Source organism: Dromaius novaehollandiae, chromosome 4, assembly GCF_036370855.1.
Source record: "Dromaius novaehollandiae isolate bDroNov1 chromosome 4, bDroNov1.hap1, whole genome shotgun sequence".
In the NCBI taxonomy this organism is placed as follows: domain Eukaryota; kingdom Metazoa; phylum Chordata; class Aves; order Casuariiformes; family Dromaiidae; genus Dromaius; species Dromaius novaehollandiae.
Window position 1 is genome coordinate 59,459,023 of NC_088101.1, and position 17,027 is coordinate 59,476,049.

General features: G+C 34.6%; 1 protein-coding gene across 12 annotated transcripts in view; it reads left to right on the top strand.

Moving 5' to 3' along the window:
* The window catches only part of FRYL (FRY like transcription coactivator), a 183,405-nt gene that overhangs the window by 151,060 nt on the left and 15,318 nt on the right, over positions 1-17,027 (top strand). For all 12 annotated transcript variants that reach the window (XM_064511175.1, XM_064511176.1, XM_026093729.2 and 9 more), the window contains 9 exons: positions 766-963; positions 2,196-2,357; positions 2,650-2,724; positions 4,259-4,435; positions 7,114-7,317; positions 8,242-8,412; positions 10,565-10,818; positions 12,948-13,155; positions 15,160-15,309. In XM_064511175.1, the coding sequence (XP_064367245.1) occupies positions 766-963; positions 2,196-2,357; positions 2,650-2,724; positions 4,259-4,435; positions 7,114-7,317; positions 8,242-8,412; positions 10,565-10,818; positions 12,948-13,155; positions 15,160-15,309 (1,599 nt within the window). The remainder of the gene's footprint in view (positions 1-765; positions 964-2,195; positions 2,358-2,649; positions 2,725-4,258; positions 4,436-7,113; positions 7,318-8,241; positions 8,413-10,564; positions 10,819-12,947; positions 13,156-15,159; positions 15,310-17,027) is intronic.

Below are 17,027 nucleotides of genomic sequence, written 5' to 3' on the forward strand. Positions count from 1 at the left end.
CTTTGAAATGCATGAGGAAATACAAAATGCAAAATATTTGTATATATTTCAAATTCAGTTTACTCTGAATTAAGTAACAAGTATAAAATAATAATAAGAGAAGCCAGGAGGTAGAAGTTGTTTTGCTTTCAAAATGCTATCAACTTTATTTTCTGGGGCATGAAGAGCTGATACTTGAAATAATGGTAAAAAATATGGAGATCTCATGTGCCTGGCATTGTGAACTGGATCTAGTAAGCCTGGCTAGACCTAACTATCTGCCCTCAAATGACCTGGGTGCCTGGCTGCTGCCTTTCTGGCACTTCAAGTTCTGAAGCTTTCCTTGTGTGCTAAAGCCTTTCAGTCCAAAGTAGAATATTAGAACTTTGGGGTTTGGGAATTTTAAAATCATTTTTAAAAGTTCATCTCTCTATCAGATACAAAATGTCACATAAGTGTCTCTATCATACTGTATTCAGACCACAAACATTTTTGAGCCATCTCATGCCTTAATGCTTGAATATAATGGTTACTGTGCATTCATTTGTTGTTAATTACTCAGTGCCTGGATAGAGTGACTTGCATTTTGTTTGTGTTTTGCTTTGTGTTTTGTAGACTTAGAAATGTGTGATAATGAAGGCCAATATTTAAAGATGTGAGCTTATCTGAAAATGATCTATAATTAGGATATTTGCATCTGATATCAAGTGCAAAATCCAACTGTACATTAAAAATTGTTGTATTTTTTGAAGTAATTGTTTTGTGATTTACGTACATTCTCTTTAGAGTCCATATTGGAAGGAAGCCCTTAATATTTTGAAACTAGTGGTGTCTCGATCAGCAAGCCTTGTTGTACCTAATGATATTCCAAAGTCTTATGGAGGTGACATAGGTTCTCCTGAAATCTCTTTCACAAAAATTTTTAATAATGTCTCCAAGGAGCTACCTGGGAAGACCTTAGATTTTCATTTTGATATATCAGAGGTAATTATAGTATTTTAAGCTACAATACAGTAATGACTTTCTGTTGCAAACTCAGATTTGTTTTCTCTTAGTCTTCTGTGTTTATATGTACTAAAATAAATATAATCAAATTTTACATACTTGAAACATAATTAGAGTCATACTGAAAAATAAACTTTGTATTCTCTTATGTTGCATTTTTGCTATTTTCCCTCTTTGAATATCTTTATAGAGTTAATTATTTAAAGTCAATAGGATTGTTTGTAAAGGTATTTCAGCTCAGTCAAAGAGCCAACCTAATGCAGCTGGTTGTTTTTTGTATCTGAACGTTCCTGGCCTTTACCATATGAAGGGTTGTACTTTCAAGGCCTGAGAGGATTAAAATCCTGTATTCCAGTTTTGACCTAACTTTAAAAGGGGGAAAAAAATTGAGGAGAGAAGAGGATAGAGAATATAGAAAAGTAAGTGTGGGATGGATGCAATTTGAGACAAATTCCTGTGGTTAAAAAAGAAAAGAAAATTAGGATATGTTAGAACTGGCAGTAATATATTAGTACAGCTGATACTCTTTGTATGTCTGAAGAGGAGGGCATAGCCAAATGACTGCGGTGTAATGTAGGGATGTGAAAACTGTAGAAACTTTAGAAAGAATCAAAAAGAAGGGCTGATGGTTGAATCTGATCCTAGATAATGCATGTCTTAGCCGTAATTAAATTGGTAGAGTCCTCTCTTCAGGAGAATTCCTTACTGAAAACTTCAGTGCATGCAGATAAATGAGAGACGAGATGATTTCCTGCAGAATTTATTGGAGTAGCATTTGCTATCAAAAAGGCTGCATGTGATCCTTGTTTTTTAAAGGGGTTTGTGTTTTAGTGAAGTTGCGGGAGTGTGGAAATAACTTGTTAATGTTTATGAATGCATCCATAGAAAAGCTTTACATCTTGTAAACTTAGAACATAGTTATTTTTAAAGTGTGTCTTAAAATGTGCCTAGATTCCCAGTAGGAAACTTGTCTGTTTCAGAAAATACAAAAGGGCAGAATGGTAGTCTTTTGGGTAGGGGAGAAGTATTCAGCCTTGTGTTTCTCAGTGTACCAGTGTTGCGTGGGTGCTCAGCGTCGGTGTGCTAGGCAGAGAGTTCTAAATTCTAACAAACCCCTTGTATTTTATGTAATATTAATATTTCTAAAATTAAATACATAGTCTTTATTAAAACAGATTTGAATTCTAAGCAAATATTTGTCTTCGTGATAGACACCAATTATTGGGAATAAATATGGTGATCAACACAGCGCAGCTGGTAGAAATGGGAAGCCAAAAGTCATTGCTGTCACCCGGAGCACTTCTTCAACTTCATCAGGCTCCAATTCAAATGCATTAGTTCCTGTCAGCTGGAAGAGACCACAGCTATCTCAGGTACATTGTGTGTCTTGGGCATAGTAAGCAAATAATGTAGGTAGTGTTTATGAATGTGTAATAAAAAAATATATGTAGAAATTTAATTTGAAATATACATTGGGTCTTAGCAAAACAGTAAACTGGTACACCATAAGCTAAAAGTTAGTATTAGTGAAGAGAAAAACCTATAAAATTAGTTTTAGAGAACCTCTGCATGTGAGATGACAACTTGAAAATCCAGACATTTTATATTTTTACTTGGATCTCTAAAAGATGCTTTGCTGTATGTTATTTATTGTGTATTTTTCAGAGAAGAACGAGGGAGAAGCTAATGAATGTGCTTTCTCTGTGTGGACCAGAATTGGGGCTTCCCAAGAATCCTTCAGTAAGTGGTGGTGGTGTTTTATTTTGTTTTCTAAATCCCAGTAATGAGAATGCCATTGTATTCAGGTATTGGTGAAGATATGAGAAAAGAGGTTTTGACGTTCTGGTTTTGGTTCGTTAATTCACAAATCCAGCTAAATTAGAGAGAGATAGAATCATGAATAATAAATTACTTTTATTCCTCAAGAAGTCCAGTGGGCACCATTCTTCACTAGACTGGATTCAGAACTATACTTTTCAGACAAAACCAAAGTACCTGCCTCCGTGAATTTATGTCAGTCTTTCAGGAGGAGAAGACTATATGTTGTAAAGCAAGGATACATTCATAGGGTTGATTCTTATTTTTATGTTAGGTGGGTAGGGAAAACAAGACTTTTAAAAATTCTTTGGATTGGAACTCAAATCTCCTCTCCTCCAACTGAATTAGCTGACCTCCTGTCAGCTCCTTGGATCTTGCTGGTCAGAATAATCTTGAAAACTTTTTCTCAAAATTTTACATCTTCACAGGAGGGCAAGATTGCACTGCTGCTCCAGAATAGTGTGTTGTGTCTTTTATGCTGCACATATGAATTTTTATTATTTTGCTGAGAACAGGGCATTGAATTATGTCTCCCATGTTCTGAGCAAATTTCTAAGCCATTATAAATAAGACGTCTGGCTGTGTTTTAGAGAAAAGTGGCTGGAATGGCTAAGGATTGTAAGGATGTTGATACTGTATTGGAAATGCTATTGAATATGACTGGTGGATCACATGCCTTCAGACTAACATGGGTGTTAGTAGGAATGTCTAACTATTGACTAAAAATGGGGAGATGGCATTACTTCTGTATAAGGTACTGGAAAGACCACCATTAGCATACTAAGCTTAATTGCGGTGATGGTATTTTAAGGGCTTTTAAAATAATATGAACAGTCTGCTTATCATCCAGAATATTGTTTTCATTGTGACATAAAAGTTCCTAGCTGGGGAAAAGTTTTAATGGGAGATGGACTTTTAATCTATCAGAGGAACATAGAATAAAATAAGATGCCTGAAAGCTGAAGCTAAACAAATTTAACAAATCTCAGATGGAAAAAAAGAGCAAATCATAATTTGTGAGGATGATTAAACCTCAGAATATTTACCAGTGGAAGGCATCACTGGGTGGATTTTTAAAAGGTACACAGTACTTCCACAGAGATTGCTAGGTGAAAATGATATGGCTGCGTCATGCGGATGAGATTATGATGGATTTTCTGATCTTAACATTGTGGTTATGCAAATGAAAGTTCAGGAGTATAGTTTTCTGAATCTATTTGTACTTTTGCACCTCTCAACTGCATTAAGGAGAGAATGATATCACTAGTTTACAGATGTAGTCTGAAGTCCATCTAGCCTTGAAATAAGTTGCAGAGTGTGCCTGCCCTTGTATCATCACTATATTTGTACATTCTAGGCTGCCACTATTGCCATGAAACTGTGGGAAGCGGAATGGCTGGCTTTTGGAGATGCAGAAGTTGGAAGTTTTTATTTCTGTTTTTGCCCTTATCTGCAGGTTGTATTTTCTTCTAATGAAGACTTGGAAGTTGGAGACCAACAAACTAGTCTTATTTCAACTACAGAAGAAGTGATTCAAGAGGAGGAAGTGGCCGTAGAAGACAATACCAGTGAACAACAATTTGGAGTTTTTAAAGACTTTGACTTTTTAGATGTTGAATTGGAAGATGCAGAGGTGAGACCTTGGGATTTCTTCTGTGTACTTCCATTTGAAAATGTTCTAAAAATTAGGTTATGTTGGTGCAACTCTAAGGAATTGGCAGCTCTTCTAACTAATCCAGTGGGGAAGAATTTATAACATGATTGGAGTTAACTTGCATGATAAAAAAAAAAAAAATCCTTATCAAAAACTTTGCAATGTTAAAGAGAAGTTGTTGCAAATGGTTGGGTTTTTTTGATTCAGGGACTTAATCTGAAAGTGATACCACAGTATAAGCCAGTGTCAGGATGACCACCTGGGTACATTGTAGTAGAAAAGTTAATTATGGAACAATAAGAAAATGGCATAATCTTTGTTCCTGATATGTTTCTACATTTCTAACACATGAATAGTTATAAACTGTATGATGCATTATCTAATTATATTAGATTATTTCACTCAGTCATCATAATTGCTTGCATTGTGACTTTTGCATTATATCTGGTTTGTCATAGTTGTTATGTTTCCTCTGCTTCTCCTCTTGTCAAAAAAGAGGGGAGGTAAAAGAAAGAAAAGAAAGAAAGAAATTAAGTATCAAGAAATATTAAATATTCCATTAACAATTATTATTTATTTTGGATAAGGAAGAGGCTTCAGACTGGAATTTGAGAGAGCTTAAAAATATGACTGGGGAGAAGCAGGAAAAGCTGAATACTCAGTAGTTTCTTTCACTTTTTGTTAGTCTATACAAAATACCAAATTAGTCATGGAGACCTTTGTTGGTCATGAGTCAACAGACTACCAAAAAGAGTATCAGCCTATCTAAACTCTAAAATCTTTATCCTTCTCCTGATTTATCTAGCTCTTTCTACAGAATCTTGCTTTCTTCCATAATACTTTAGTTTTATCTCCCTTACTTCATGCTTCCTGTGTATTGCTTCACTTCTGCTAATATTTGCATCTTCTAGGAAAATTACAGGCTCATTTTGGTCTATTGCATACATGTGACTTCACCCTAAACAGATACAATTTCCTATGTTAAATGTAAGTAGACAAACAGTTCAGAATCATCAAGACTCAATAGTAAAGCATTATTTTAATACCTAGGTGGGGCTTTACAGGTAGGATGTCAAAAGCTGAAAACTTTGCCAAGTGAATTTTTACCTTCATTTTCCTTATTATTTTAATAGCAAGTCAGAATGAGCACAATTTCTTTCTTGCCTATATGCGACATGAAGTGCTAAACTTGCAAAATAGAAAAAAATTTTTAAAAAGCCCACAGAATCTACAAATTTAGGGCATCACTTTTAAATTGTGTGCTTGATGTAAATATCTAGTTTCTCATCAGAAATATAGAATGTTCTTTGTTGCTAATTGTTAAATGTTAGCAGTATGAACTGTAGGAACTGTGGCTTTTAAATTACAATCTGAGTAATATTCAGATTAAACTTAACTACCGTAAGTGCTTTTGCCTCACAGAAGTAGTACTTTGTTAGTGGTGGTTTTTTGCTTTGGCATAATTTTACCCCTTTTCCGGAGCAAAACAAATCACTGAGAGGGAAGAGAAACCACAAAAAGTTTTGTTTGCTTTGCATAATTAAAGCATAAGGCTAACCTAAGTCACTGCAGGAGACAATCTGTTAGAGCAGTTTTGGAACCCAATACTTGCAAGTTTGGGACTAGATGTGGTATTGCAGTAACTGCTGTAGACTGGCAAAGTGAACCGATTAGGTTTTCAGTCTTACTGGGTGTATCATTGAAGGCTGGCAAAGCACCTCAAAGATTGTTGTTGTATTCATTTTACAAATGGTGATTTAAGACACAGATTTTACTCGGATTCCAAATATCCATCATACTAAGTATTCCAGCACTGAAGTGTGGAAAGAGACGATCCAGTCATTGATATGTAGGGTGATTTTCATAAAACTGACACAAAATACCTGGTAGAACAGTAAATGAAGACATCAGTTTTTCCGCAACCTGAATAAAATTAATGTTGATGATGCTTTGTCAGTTGGATGTGGTCACTTTAGATTCATGTATGTTGTTGAAGAATTTCACTGATGTTTGTTAAAACAGTTTCTTTATGTGTTACACTAAAGAAAATGTACCATAAGCATGCTGGTTTCGGTGTTTTGTCATCAGTTTTATTTATTTATTTTAAATAATCGATCTCCCATGAGAAAGGGAAGGTATATTAAATATTAGCTTTTTTGACTAAAGCATTTTTTCAGAGCTTGAATCAGTCTTTTACTGCTGGCAAATCCTATGTAATAAAACATTTTTCCCTGGTTCTAGAGTATCTTTAAGTGTTTGTCCTCGTTCTTTCTAATTATATGTGTTTTCCTTTTTGCTAACCAGGAGCTGCAGGTAAGTTGCAGCCTGGTGCAATGGCTTGTTCATCTGTTGTTGTCTGTGGTGTGTTTGTACTTTCTAGTCAAATATATAAAAATTATACTATAAGATTATATAGACTATATATTGAGTTACTTCCCAAGAAGATAATCAAAAGAATTATACTTCATTTGCCATATATTTTAATTTTTCTAAAAACATCATTTACCAAGGTGTTTAAAATTTTAATAAAATTAAAGGGCTGATTGAAACTCTGTTCATAATGTATTCGGCACTTGTCTTCTGTGTTGCATTTGTGTATTAATTTTATTACATTTAAATTCATACATATATATGTGTGTAAACTTTTTTTGTTACAGGGTGAAAGCATGGACAACTTCAACTGGGGGGTTCGCAGGCGCTCTCTTGACAGTATTGACAAAGGAGACACGCCATCCCTTCAAGAATGTCAGTACTCTGGTAGCACACCCAGCTTGAACTTGACTAACCAGGAAGATACTGATGAGTCTTCAGAAGAAGAAGCAGCACTGACTGCAAGTCAGATACTCTCTCGTTCACAGATGGTAAGTCATTTTTCTGTGAAAGGATCTGAGACTTCCACCTGCATTTTTAATGGCTAAGTATGGCTTGCATCTTTCATCCAGAGGAACAGAGGCCTGGAATAAAACTAATTAACCTAATTAAGTGTAACCACTAATGTGATTATGCTGCTTTCTCACAGTCACATCAATGAAAGGAAAGAGTTACTCTACCAGGAGTACATTACAGATTTATACTTCTAGTACAATGTTCATCTTTTTAGAATGTTGTATTAAAATTGGAATACTTGCTATTTTTGCTTAAATATAAACTTAAAATAGCATGTGTACATATAAAGTATGTGTCTTTGTAGATTCTTATCTTCCAAAAACCTTAAAATAGTAAACACGTGAGCAGAAAGTGATCCCATGGGAGCCTCAGTCATTTTTTAGCATTGAAATTGCTAATTTAATTACGCATTTTGAAGCATTTATACATACGAATGAGGAAAATCAAGAAAGTTGCCTATTCAGAAGTCTCCTTATATTACAAAAATGGAATTGGGAGAAAAAGTGACTAAGGGGAGAAGACAGGAAGCAATAGAGATTGTACGCCCCTTTTAAGACTTGAGGCAAAGTTTGTATTAACATTGCCCATAAGAAAGAGCTGTGTTGTTCAGTGTTTTCAGTCAAGCATTTTGCCAGTGCCAAGACCTTTGAAAACAAGAGAGGAGATAATTTTCTGTTTATCAGGGATAACCTCAAACTTTGAAGAGAAGTTACATGTTACAGAAATGGATTATGTTGCTTGTAATGTTTTTGTATAAAGTTGTTAAACTTGATATGTAAATAAATTCAAATAGCTAACTGTACTGAGACAACCTTTTTTAAAACTAGTATGTTTTTCCCTATAATTTATACATTCAATGAACTATTATGAGTGTCACCTTTCTTTCTTTTCTGTCTTAGTTAAACAGCGATTCTGCTATAGATGAAACAATATCTGATCATGCTGGTTTATCACTTCAGTCTCAAGATTCCACTAGCAGTATGGGAACAGAAGAGGTGCTTCAAATCAGAACCGAGACCCCAAGTTTGGAGGCTTCTCCTCTAGATAACTCTAGCAACCAGCTGCCTGAGGTGGGGAGAAATGTGGGCTGGTGCTTGGCTGATTTGGGCTCCTTCTAGTGTTTTGTAGCAGCTTTTGCTTTCTTTTCGTCTGAATTTTCATCTGTTACACTGATTATTTGATTTGCTTTTAATATTTCTAACCTGTTGAAGTGTTCTTACAAAATGTTTCCTCAGGATGAAAACTACTTGTCATGGACTGAGGGAACTCACTGCAGGTTAAAAATATTCTTGAAGGGCTGATAATGAGCATTTTATGGTGCAGAATGAAATAGGCTAATATTCAAGATGCTTTTCCTTGATATGGTTAAAATCCTTCTTGAGCAATGTTTTCTTTCAAATACTTTTTTATTTCCTTTTTTGCTTTCTTTGGGTTGATATGATTGGTGCTATGTGGGAATAAAACCTCAGGCCAGCTGTGTTAGCAGTTGGTTCAATCAAATAATCCTTTAAAAAGGACCATAGAAGCTAGTGGTATATTTTTTTGGAAAGGCCTGTGTGGAGTGAGACAGATTTCAAGCTAATGGCCGCCTGGAAATCTGTGAGTACTTCAATTTCTTGGTTAATATTTTTAAAATCCTTGAATAATTTAAAATAGCAAAATTTAAAATGAAACTATCTAATCTGTTACAGTTCCTACAATATTTAACAGTTACAGATAAAAAACTCACTGTGTTGTTTTGTTCTTGAATTTGAAGTGACTTGTTTTAGGTGGACTTTTTATCCCTTTTTTGTTGTCTGCTCCTGGTAAAGTCTCAGCTATAACTCATTTTTGCATTTTCTTATTTCTTTCTGAGGCTGCCTTTATACTTAGATTCATTGTACTTTTGTACCCCCTTTATGAGATCACTATACTTCTCATAACCCAAGTGAAAACATTCACCAAAAAATGCTCTAATATTTTATTTAAAATCTTGAACAGAATATGGAGTTTAAACTGGGCTGTAAAATAATTTTCTGATTCAGCAGCATCCAGTAAAAAGCATTATATCAGAAGCAACAGCTGATAAATTAATGAGATTTTCTTTTATCCGTAGAATGAAAAGACTATGTTGCCACTACAGTTAAAAGTCAATATATTTTTTAAGTAAATTCATGGAAATGGATGTATGGGCTTGGTGGTGCAGAAGTCCACCTGTATCATTCAAGATACTGGACTGTAGCTTAAGACTTTATTGCAGTTTAGTTACATTATTAATGCTTGTCCTACAGACCACAGAATGGAAATACAGTGAATTGATATTGATATACTACATAATATAAAAGTAACACTGCATATTTACTTTAGAGTGTATATCTTGTCAGTTCATGTAGTCCTCTAAACTAATCTATTGACAGAATAACCACCATTAAAAACTGAATGACGGTAGCATAGTGTTTAGTATATAGCATGTATGAGTCTGGAAGTTTTTTTGCAAACTCACTTTATTTATAGTGCTTCACAGTGAACTTTTAAGCCAATTATCTCTTTAAAGTCTCAATGACAAATTCATCATTTTTACATGATATTTTAAATTTTAAGTCTTACTTTTCTAAAGTGCTAGATTTCACAAGGAAAAAAAAATTCTCATGTAGTGTCTTGAGTTTGTCCTTGAGACCTTATATGGTTTGTATTCTTTGAAGAATTTTAGACCTAAAAATCAAAAGACTGGCTCCTTGTAGCTGTGTGGAACTCTTATCAGGCTGTGGAGCATTGTCTGGGAAAGGGTTCAGCTGTACAGACTGATGGCAAAACTGGAGCAATGCAGAAATGACAATAGAATGCAAATGCATATAAAAGCAATCTCTAACTGTGACGTGTTCCAAGTTTTTGTGCCTGTTAGAATATGGGATTCTCTCAAAAATATATCTTTTCCTCTGTTATGTTGTTACTCACTTATGCTGGAGAAACTTTTTTAAATGGAGATTAAAAAGATGACAAAATATTCTGTAGTGGTTCCAGACCTCAGAGGCAAGCATGAAGAAGTTATTTTGGTCCATCCCTGGAAAAGTAAAATGTGAAGGTCTAGATTGTGTTCGTTTTGATCTAAAGTTGCTGAATGATTAAAGTATAATTGGGTATTTGCAAACAATTTTTTATAGATCTGTTAGTCTACCTTAATAAAAACTGATAAGACTATATAAGCTCCTGCAATAAAAGTAATAAAGTATGCTTGATTTACAGGAAGGCAGTCCAGCAGTAAGGGATGAACAGGTTAGCACTGCTAGTGAAGACACAGGGTCATATGTACTACAAGAACAACAAGACTCTCTGATCTGTCATGAATCTCTTGAGTTGGAAGAGACTCCAGAAATGGCAGAGCCAGCAGCTCCTGAGAGCTATTGTGAATCTATCTGTGAAGAGGAAGTCACTCTTGCTTTGAAAGAGCTAGATGAGAGATGTGAAGAAGAAGAAGCTGACTTCTCTGGTTTGTCGAGGTAAAATTAATATCAGTTCTAACTAACAGAAATTTTATGTTATCTATGTGTGAATCAAACAAAGTAGGCTTTCTTTTGGTGTGTTTCTTAATCTAACAATACAGATCTCTAAAATAATATTTGCACATCTGAAATAATGTTTGATTGTTTTTGCCTATTTAGCAAATAAGCTCAGTACTTTGCTCAGCACTTGTTTCTGGTACAGGAAAAGCAGCTGTGCAGGAAAAGATGAGAATCCTTGAAGAAAAGAAACCTAGTGCATTCCTACACCATCAATAGAATAGAAACGTGAAAAGAAGTTAGAGGGAATTCTGGAACACTTCCTTGGCAGCCACCAGCTGCAAGCAGTATAACATGGAAAAGCCTTTGAACTGTTCTGAGTTATGGCAGGAACTATTTTGGCACCCAGATAGCCCAGGACAGGAGAAAACGGTGATGTTTTCCCTGATCAAAACTGCTATAGGATTCAGGCCAGAATCTGTTTGTTGTTGAATTTGTCCAAGATCTGTTTTCATTGTTCAGGTTAATCAGTCTCTGGTATACTTCTAAGACATTTCAAGTTGAACATGTTTTCTTTTTTGAATATGGAAAGAAAAAATAACTATGGAGAGCCAAAGACCTAACTAGTCCTAGCTTGTTGAGTTGAATTCAAAACGGAACGCTAAGTATTTGAAGGTAACAGTCTAAGAGGGAGGGAGAACAACAACAACAAAAAAACTATTTCATCCAAATAACATGATTGTTCATAGGCTTGTTCATAGTTAAAATTTGTTCAGAAATTTGGATTGAATAATACAGGAACATAGGCTTACTGTATATTCTATCAGAGAGATCATTTAAGAAATCCTTTACAGAAAAGAGCACAACAGGAGCTGTAGATGAACAAGCAGGTAGGAATGGAGAATTTGAAAATGAGGAGGTTCTACTGGGACAGGAATGAGGAAGTTGAATCTTGTAATCCCATACAAAATATACGGTAATACGCCCTGCAAGAATTAAAGGCTGGTACCAATTAATAGTGGTTATCTCCTATCATGCAGCTTAAAATCCCTTGCACTTTTATTTACACTAAACAAGGAATTAAAAAACTCCTTAGCTCTAGCTTTGAGAGTGACATAGGTGACTGATTATAGGGTTAGTGCAATAAGTAGAAAGTATCCAAAAATGTTTCTGAAGCTTTGCCTACAGATATTATGCAAAAAGGTTTGTGTCCTAGATTTTATGAGCATTGTGTTACTAAATGAATGTACCCAAAACCAGCATCCCCAGGATAGTGTTATGAATGACTCTTTGGCTGAGACATGTTTAAGTCTTGTTGGAGACATACTTAGTGTCTCTGTGAATGAGAAGTGGTTGTTACAGAGAAAAATAATATGTGGTTAAAAATATTTTAATAAATATCTATACTTGAAACCTCCTCCCACATATTTTTGCTCCACAAACAATTAGAAGGAGAATTGTCAAAATGTATCATTGCTTGTAATACAGAAAATTTTAACAATTAAGTTAATGGTTGTAAGTAGTAGTATTGATAAGTGACTGTAGAATGCTCTTTGAACAAAGGCCTGTTTAAATTGATTTCCCATAAAAATGGAATCCAATCTATCTCCGTTCACTTATGGATATTAATTAAGGCAGTTTTAGAATACTGTTGCACTGCAAAAGAGCACTTGCCTTTCTCTTAAGGAAAGCTGGAATTTGTTACTCAAACTGAATTCTTATTAATCTAAACACACAATCCACTAATATCAAAGAATTGAATTTAATTCAATTATTTGGGGCAATAAAAATGTCAGTTTCTGAATGGTATGCATATATAGCGCTTTATATAACTGTATATGTGTGTGTATATATATGTAAAACATACAGATAGTACTTTGTAAATAGGCATACAAATAACATGTTTTAAGAAACATTGGGGATGTTCGAGGATATGAGTAACTTTTTATATTGTAGTAGCAAGTCTTCGATTTTTTTACTCTATTCTTGGTTCATAGTTACTTTAGTTGATTATTTATCTATTTTACAAAACACAGTTCTATCTGGTTTCTTATTTTTTTTTGTTACCAAAGCTAATTTTTTTCTTAAAATTTACTGATAAGCTAATTTCTGTTGCTTCTTATTTATAGCCAAGACGAGGAAGAACAGGATGGTTTCCCAGAAATACAGACCTCCCCACCTCCTTCACCATTTCTTTCTGCCATATTGGCAGCTTTCCAGCCAGTGCCATATGATGATGAAGAGGAAGCTTGGCGTTGCCATGTCAATCAAATGCTATCAGATACAGATGGATCTTGTGCTGTTTATACTTTTCATGTTTTCTCAAGATTGTTTCAGGTCAGTGAGTTGCCAATGCCTGGTTGTCTGAAATCCTTTCCTCCTGCTTTCAAAACTATTCTTCCTCTCTATAATTGCAAAATCTGTAAGACTACAGTAGCAAGAATCCTTTGAAAGTAAATCAGAAGCAGACAAAAAAAACTCCATTGTTCAAAGAACCTTATATCATCATACATGATTTTTCTACAGAGTATCTGTTGTATTCATTGTCTAGGAGAAATTCTGCTCAGAAAATAAATTAGCTTTTCACTATTTCTTACAACATCTTAGTTCAGGTTGTGCCTCTTCTTTTATTTTCGGAACATCATCCAAACTCTGTGCTGATTACAGAATTAATGATTTTCTCCTGGACTTTTTTGTGAGATTCATTATTACTGGATCACAGCATGACAAATGTTAATGAATTTCTCTTACATCTCTTTGTGAGAAAAGGAGGTTTTTGTGCAGAGAAGGAATTGAAACCCCAGGAGATCCATTAAAACCAGAAGTTACAAATGGGCTCTCTTGATTTATATTTACCTCAGAGATCTAGTATCCAACATGGAATACCTATGGCTTGTATTTTCTGACTCCCTCTCCCTTATATTTAGGGGATTTTTTGTGTGTGTTTAGCCTTTTCTATGTTCAAAGTGGTACCACTCAGACGTACGTTATTCTTTACAACTTCTTATGGGGTAGGAGAAGTACAATTATTCCATTTTATGTACAGGCAGCCTGCTTTGGAAAGAGACAAACAGCCAGGTGAGCTAATAGCAGATTCAGTACTACAAACCAAGACCTTCTGACTCCAGTCCTTTCTTATTCTTCCAATATTAATTTTGCTTAATGTTTCATATACCATAATATAATTTTCACCTCAGTGAAAGACTTGCTTCATGTTCTACCAGACTATCACACACTTTAGCCCATATGTATGGGAAGATTTAGGGTTAGTACCATGAAGTAGCTGATGTGTGAAAAATTAGTACCCTAGGATATGCCCAGAAGAGCCTGCTTTTGCATCTATACCCAATTTTTTAGTTAAATTAAGTATTTTGCCACCGTTCTGTGAATTCCTGTTGCTGCAAATTTTTGTCTTTTCACTTCCTGGGTTTTGTTTCTCTGCATTATGCCAAAGCTTAACTTCAATTGCTTTTTACACATTCATTCATTTTCTGAAGGTGGTGAAAAGGGAATATTGCAGAGATAGCGGTTCATATTCTCTTGTGTTCGTTAAATAGGGAGCTAATAAGGTAAAAGCTTTTATGGCTTGACAGGATAGCCCTCAGTCTGCTGGAAAAGGTGGATAGTGTGGTAAAAGGGTATAGCGATCCAGGGTTCATGTCTGCAGGCAAAGGTGCATTCTGCTGAGTTGCTACTGGGTGCAGAGCTGGATTTAAATGATTTGAGCCACAGTGAGACTCTGAAGCCCTTGTCTGACCGGAACCTTTTTAGTCTGCCCTCTGGCTTCACATTGTATGTTTAACTTTGCAACCTTAAATATCATTTTTATATAGTCTTATTCTATAGGTAACATTCTAGGATTATATAGCAATGTAAAGCGTAGCATTAGATTAAGCATACAGTCTACATAATCAAACATGATGTATATAGGATTGATATTTGAAGAAGGTGAAAAACCCTGCAGTTGGTAGTTCTGGAGGCAAATTGTTTCACAGATCTTATCCTGACTTGTAAAATTTTGAATGTATAATTCTCTGAAATACAAACACTTTAAAATGAATGGAACTACTGTCTATTTGGCATAAAGTTATGTAGTCAATAAGATATCCTGATGCTAAAGGCTGAGATGTGAAAGAAATAACTTTCTTCATACTTGTGTGTTTTGTTTTGTTTTCTGAGCTAGCTGTTTGTAAATGTGTATAATAAAATATGTATTAATTTACATTTCTGTAATTTAAGGATAGAAGTATATGTTGTCATGATGGTATGTTGCCCAGAAATCCTTAATCTGAAAGGAGGGGTTGTAATGTAAAATAAATGTTTCTGATTTTTGCATTCTAGACCATTCAAAGAAAGTTTGTGGCCATAACAAATGATTCAGTCAGCTTTCTTGGTGAGAGTCTACAGCGAATCAGAACAAAATTTAAAAGTTCACTGGAAGTTATGATGTTATGTTCAGAATGTCCAACGGTCTTTGTGGATGCGGAAACGGTAAAAATCTCATTAATTTAATGCTGAAACATCTGTTTAGTTAAATATTTGTATGTAAAATACAAGATAATATTTTAATATTTGGTAAACAATGCTGAGGAAGATTTTCAAAGATCTGAATAAAATATGTTAGTTATATTTTTGCCTTTTAAAAGGTTGCTGTCTAACTTGTCACTAACTGAAACATTATCTAAATAATTTTTGGATTTAAAAAAAGATGTTTTGTATAAACAAAACCAGAAAGAAATTTAAACAGTAGGTTACCACTATCAAGTATAAACATTCAAGAACACAAGTATGAAATGTATTTTCTCCAGAAATAATCTTCAGATGTTACAGTGAATATTTATGTTTGTGTGTGTGTGTGCGCGCGTGTGTGTGTGCATATATATTTATATTTTTTTTTATACGGACAAAATGCTTAAAAAAGGAAGACTACTTATCTAAGAGTAACTTTGCCTTTTTTTCCTTGTGTTGCCCATGTACATATTCCATGATGTGTGAGAAAAGCATTCTATCTCTAAATATACAGTGAAGGTTTTGAATTGATAAACGTTGATGTGAGAATGTCGGCTCAGTGCTTTTTAGTGCCAGTCAAAAAAAGCAATGTTAGAGTAATTAAGGAAAGATACAACAAACCAGAAAATACCATTAAGCTAATGTACTTGATACACCTACCTTCTGAATTTTGTGGGCAATTCTGGTCCCCCTCTCTCAAAGAAAATATAGTTGAACTGCAAAGTGTTCCAAGAAAATTCACAAATATTATGAGATATTTTGAATGGCTTCCATGTAAGAAATGACTGTATAGACTAGGTTTTCTTCAGCCATTTGGGAGAGAAATATGATAGATGTCTATAAATGACTCAAGTACCATGGAAAAGAGATAGGAATTATTGTTTTGCTGTCTTACTTGATGCTAGAGGGGATCAAATTAAGCTAGTGGTTAATAAAACATAGAAAACCAAAGCTAGGTGATGCTTCATATGATACATACTTAAGCTGTGAAACTCCATCCTGTTTATACAGAGTGTGTTCAGCAGCTGAACAAATCCATGAAAGAAATAGCCCTGAATAGATTTTTGTATGTGCAGAACAACATGTTTAGAGAGGCTAAGAAAGTGTTCTGGAGTAAATGCATCACTATACGCTTGCCCTGTTTTGTCTTTCCTTAGGCAAATGCTATTAGATGTTGTCGGATGGGAGATTCAGATAGATGGATCTTTGGTCTAACCCAGTGTGAGACTATTCTTCTGACTTGCCTTTTTCTCATGTTGCTAAGGGGCAACTGTTCTTTGTGTGCTCACTTTGGAATATAGGAACTAAAAAAGCTTGATACGGACAACATATTTCAAGGGAACCACGTATAATTTTTTTGTTTAACTTATGCCACTTGAAAAGCAGTGTAAACTAACTAGAAAAAGAAATTTCCTTGGGAATAAGAAGCCACAGGAAGAGTTATACCAATGACCAATGTAGCTAGAACACTATTTGCATAGAACACTATATATATATTCACACATATATATCCGCACACACATACTGCACACACAACTGCAGTTATATTGGCAAATATTGTTGTAGATAAATCTTTCCTCTACAAATAATTTAACTGAAATAGACCTACTTGTTTATCAGATTAGTTCTCATTAAGTAGGAATGGCTAACCTGGAATAACGTCGGTGCACAAATCTTTAGTTTTGTGATGTTTGCTCAGA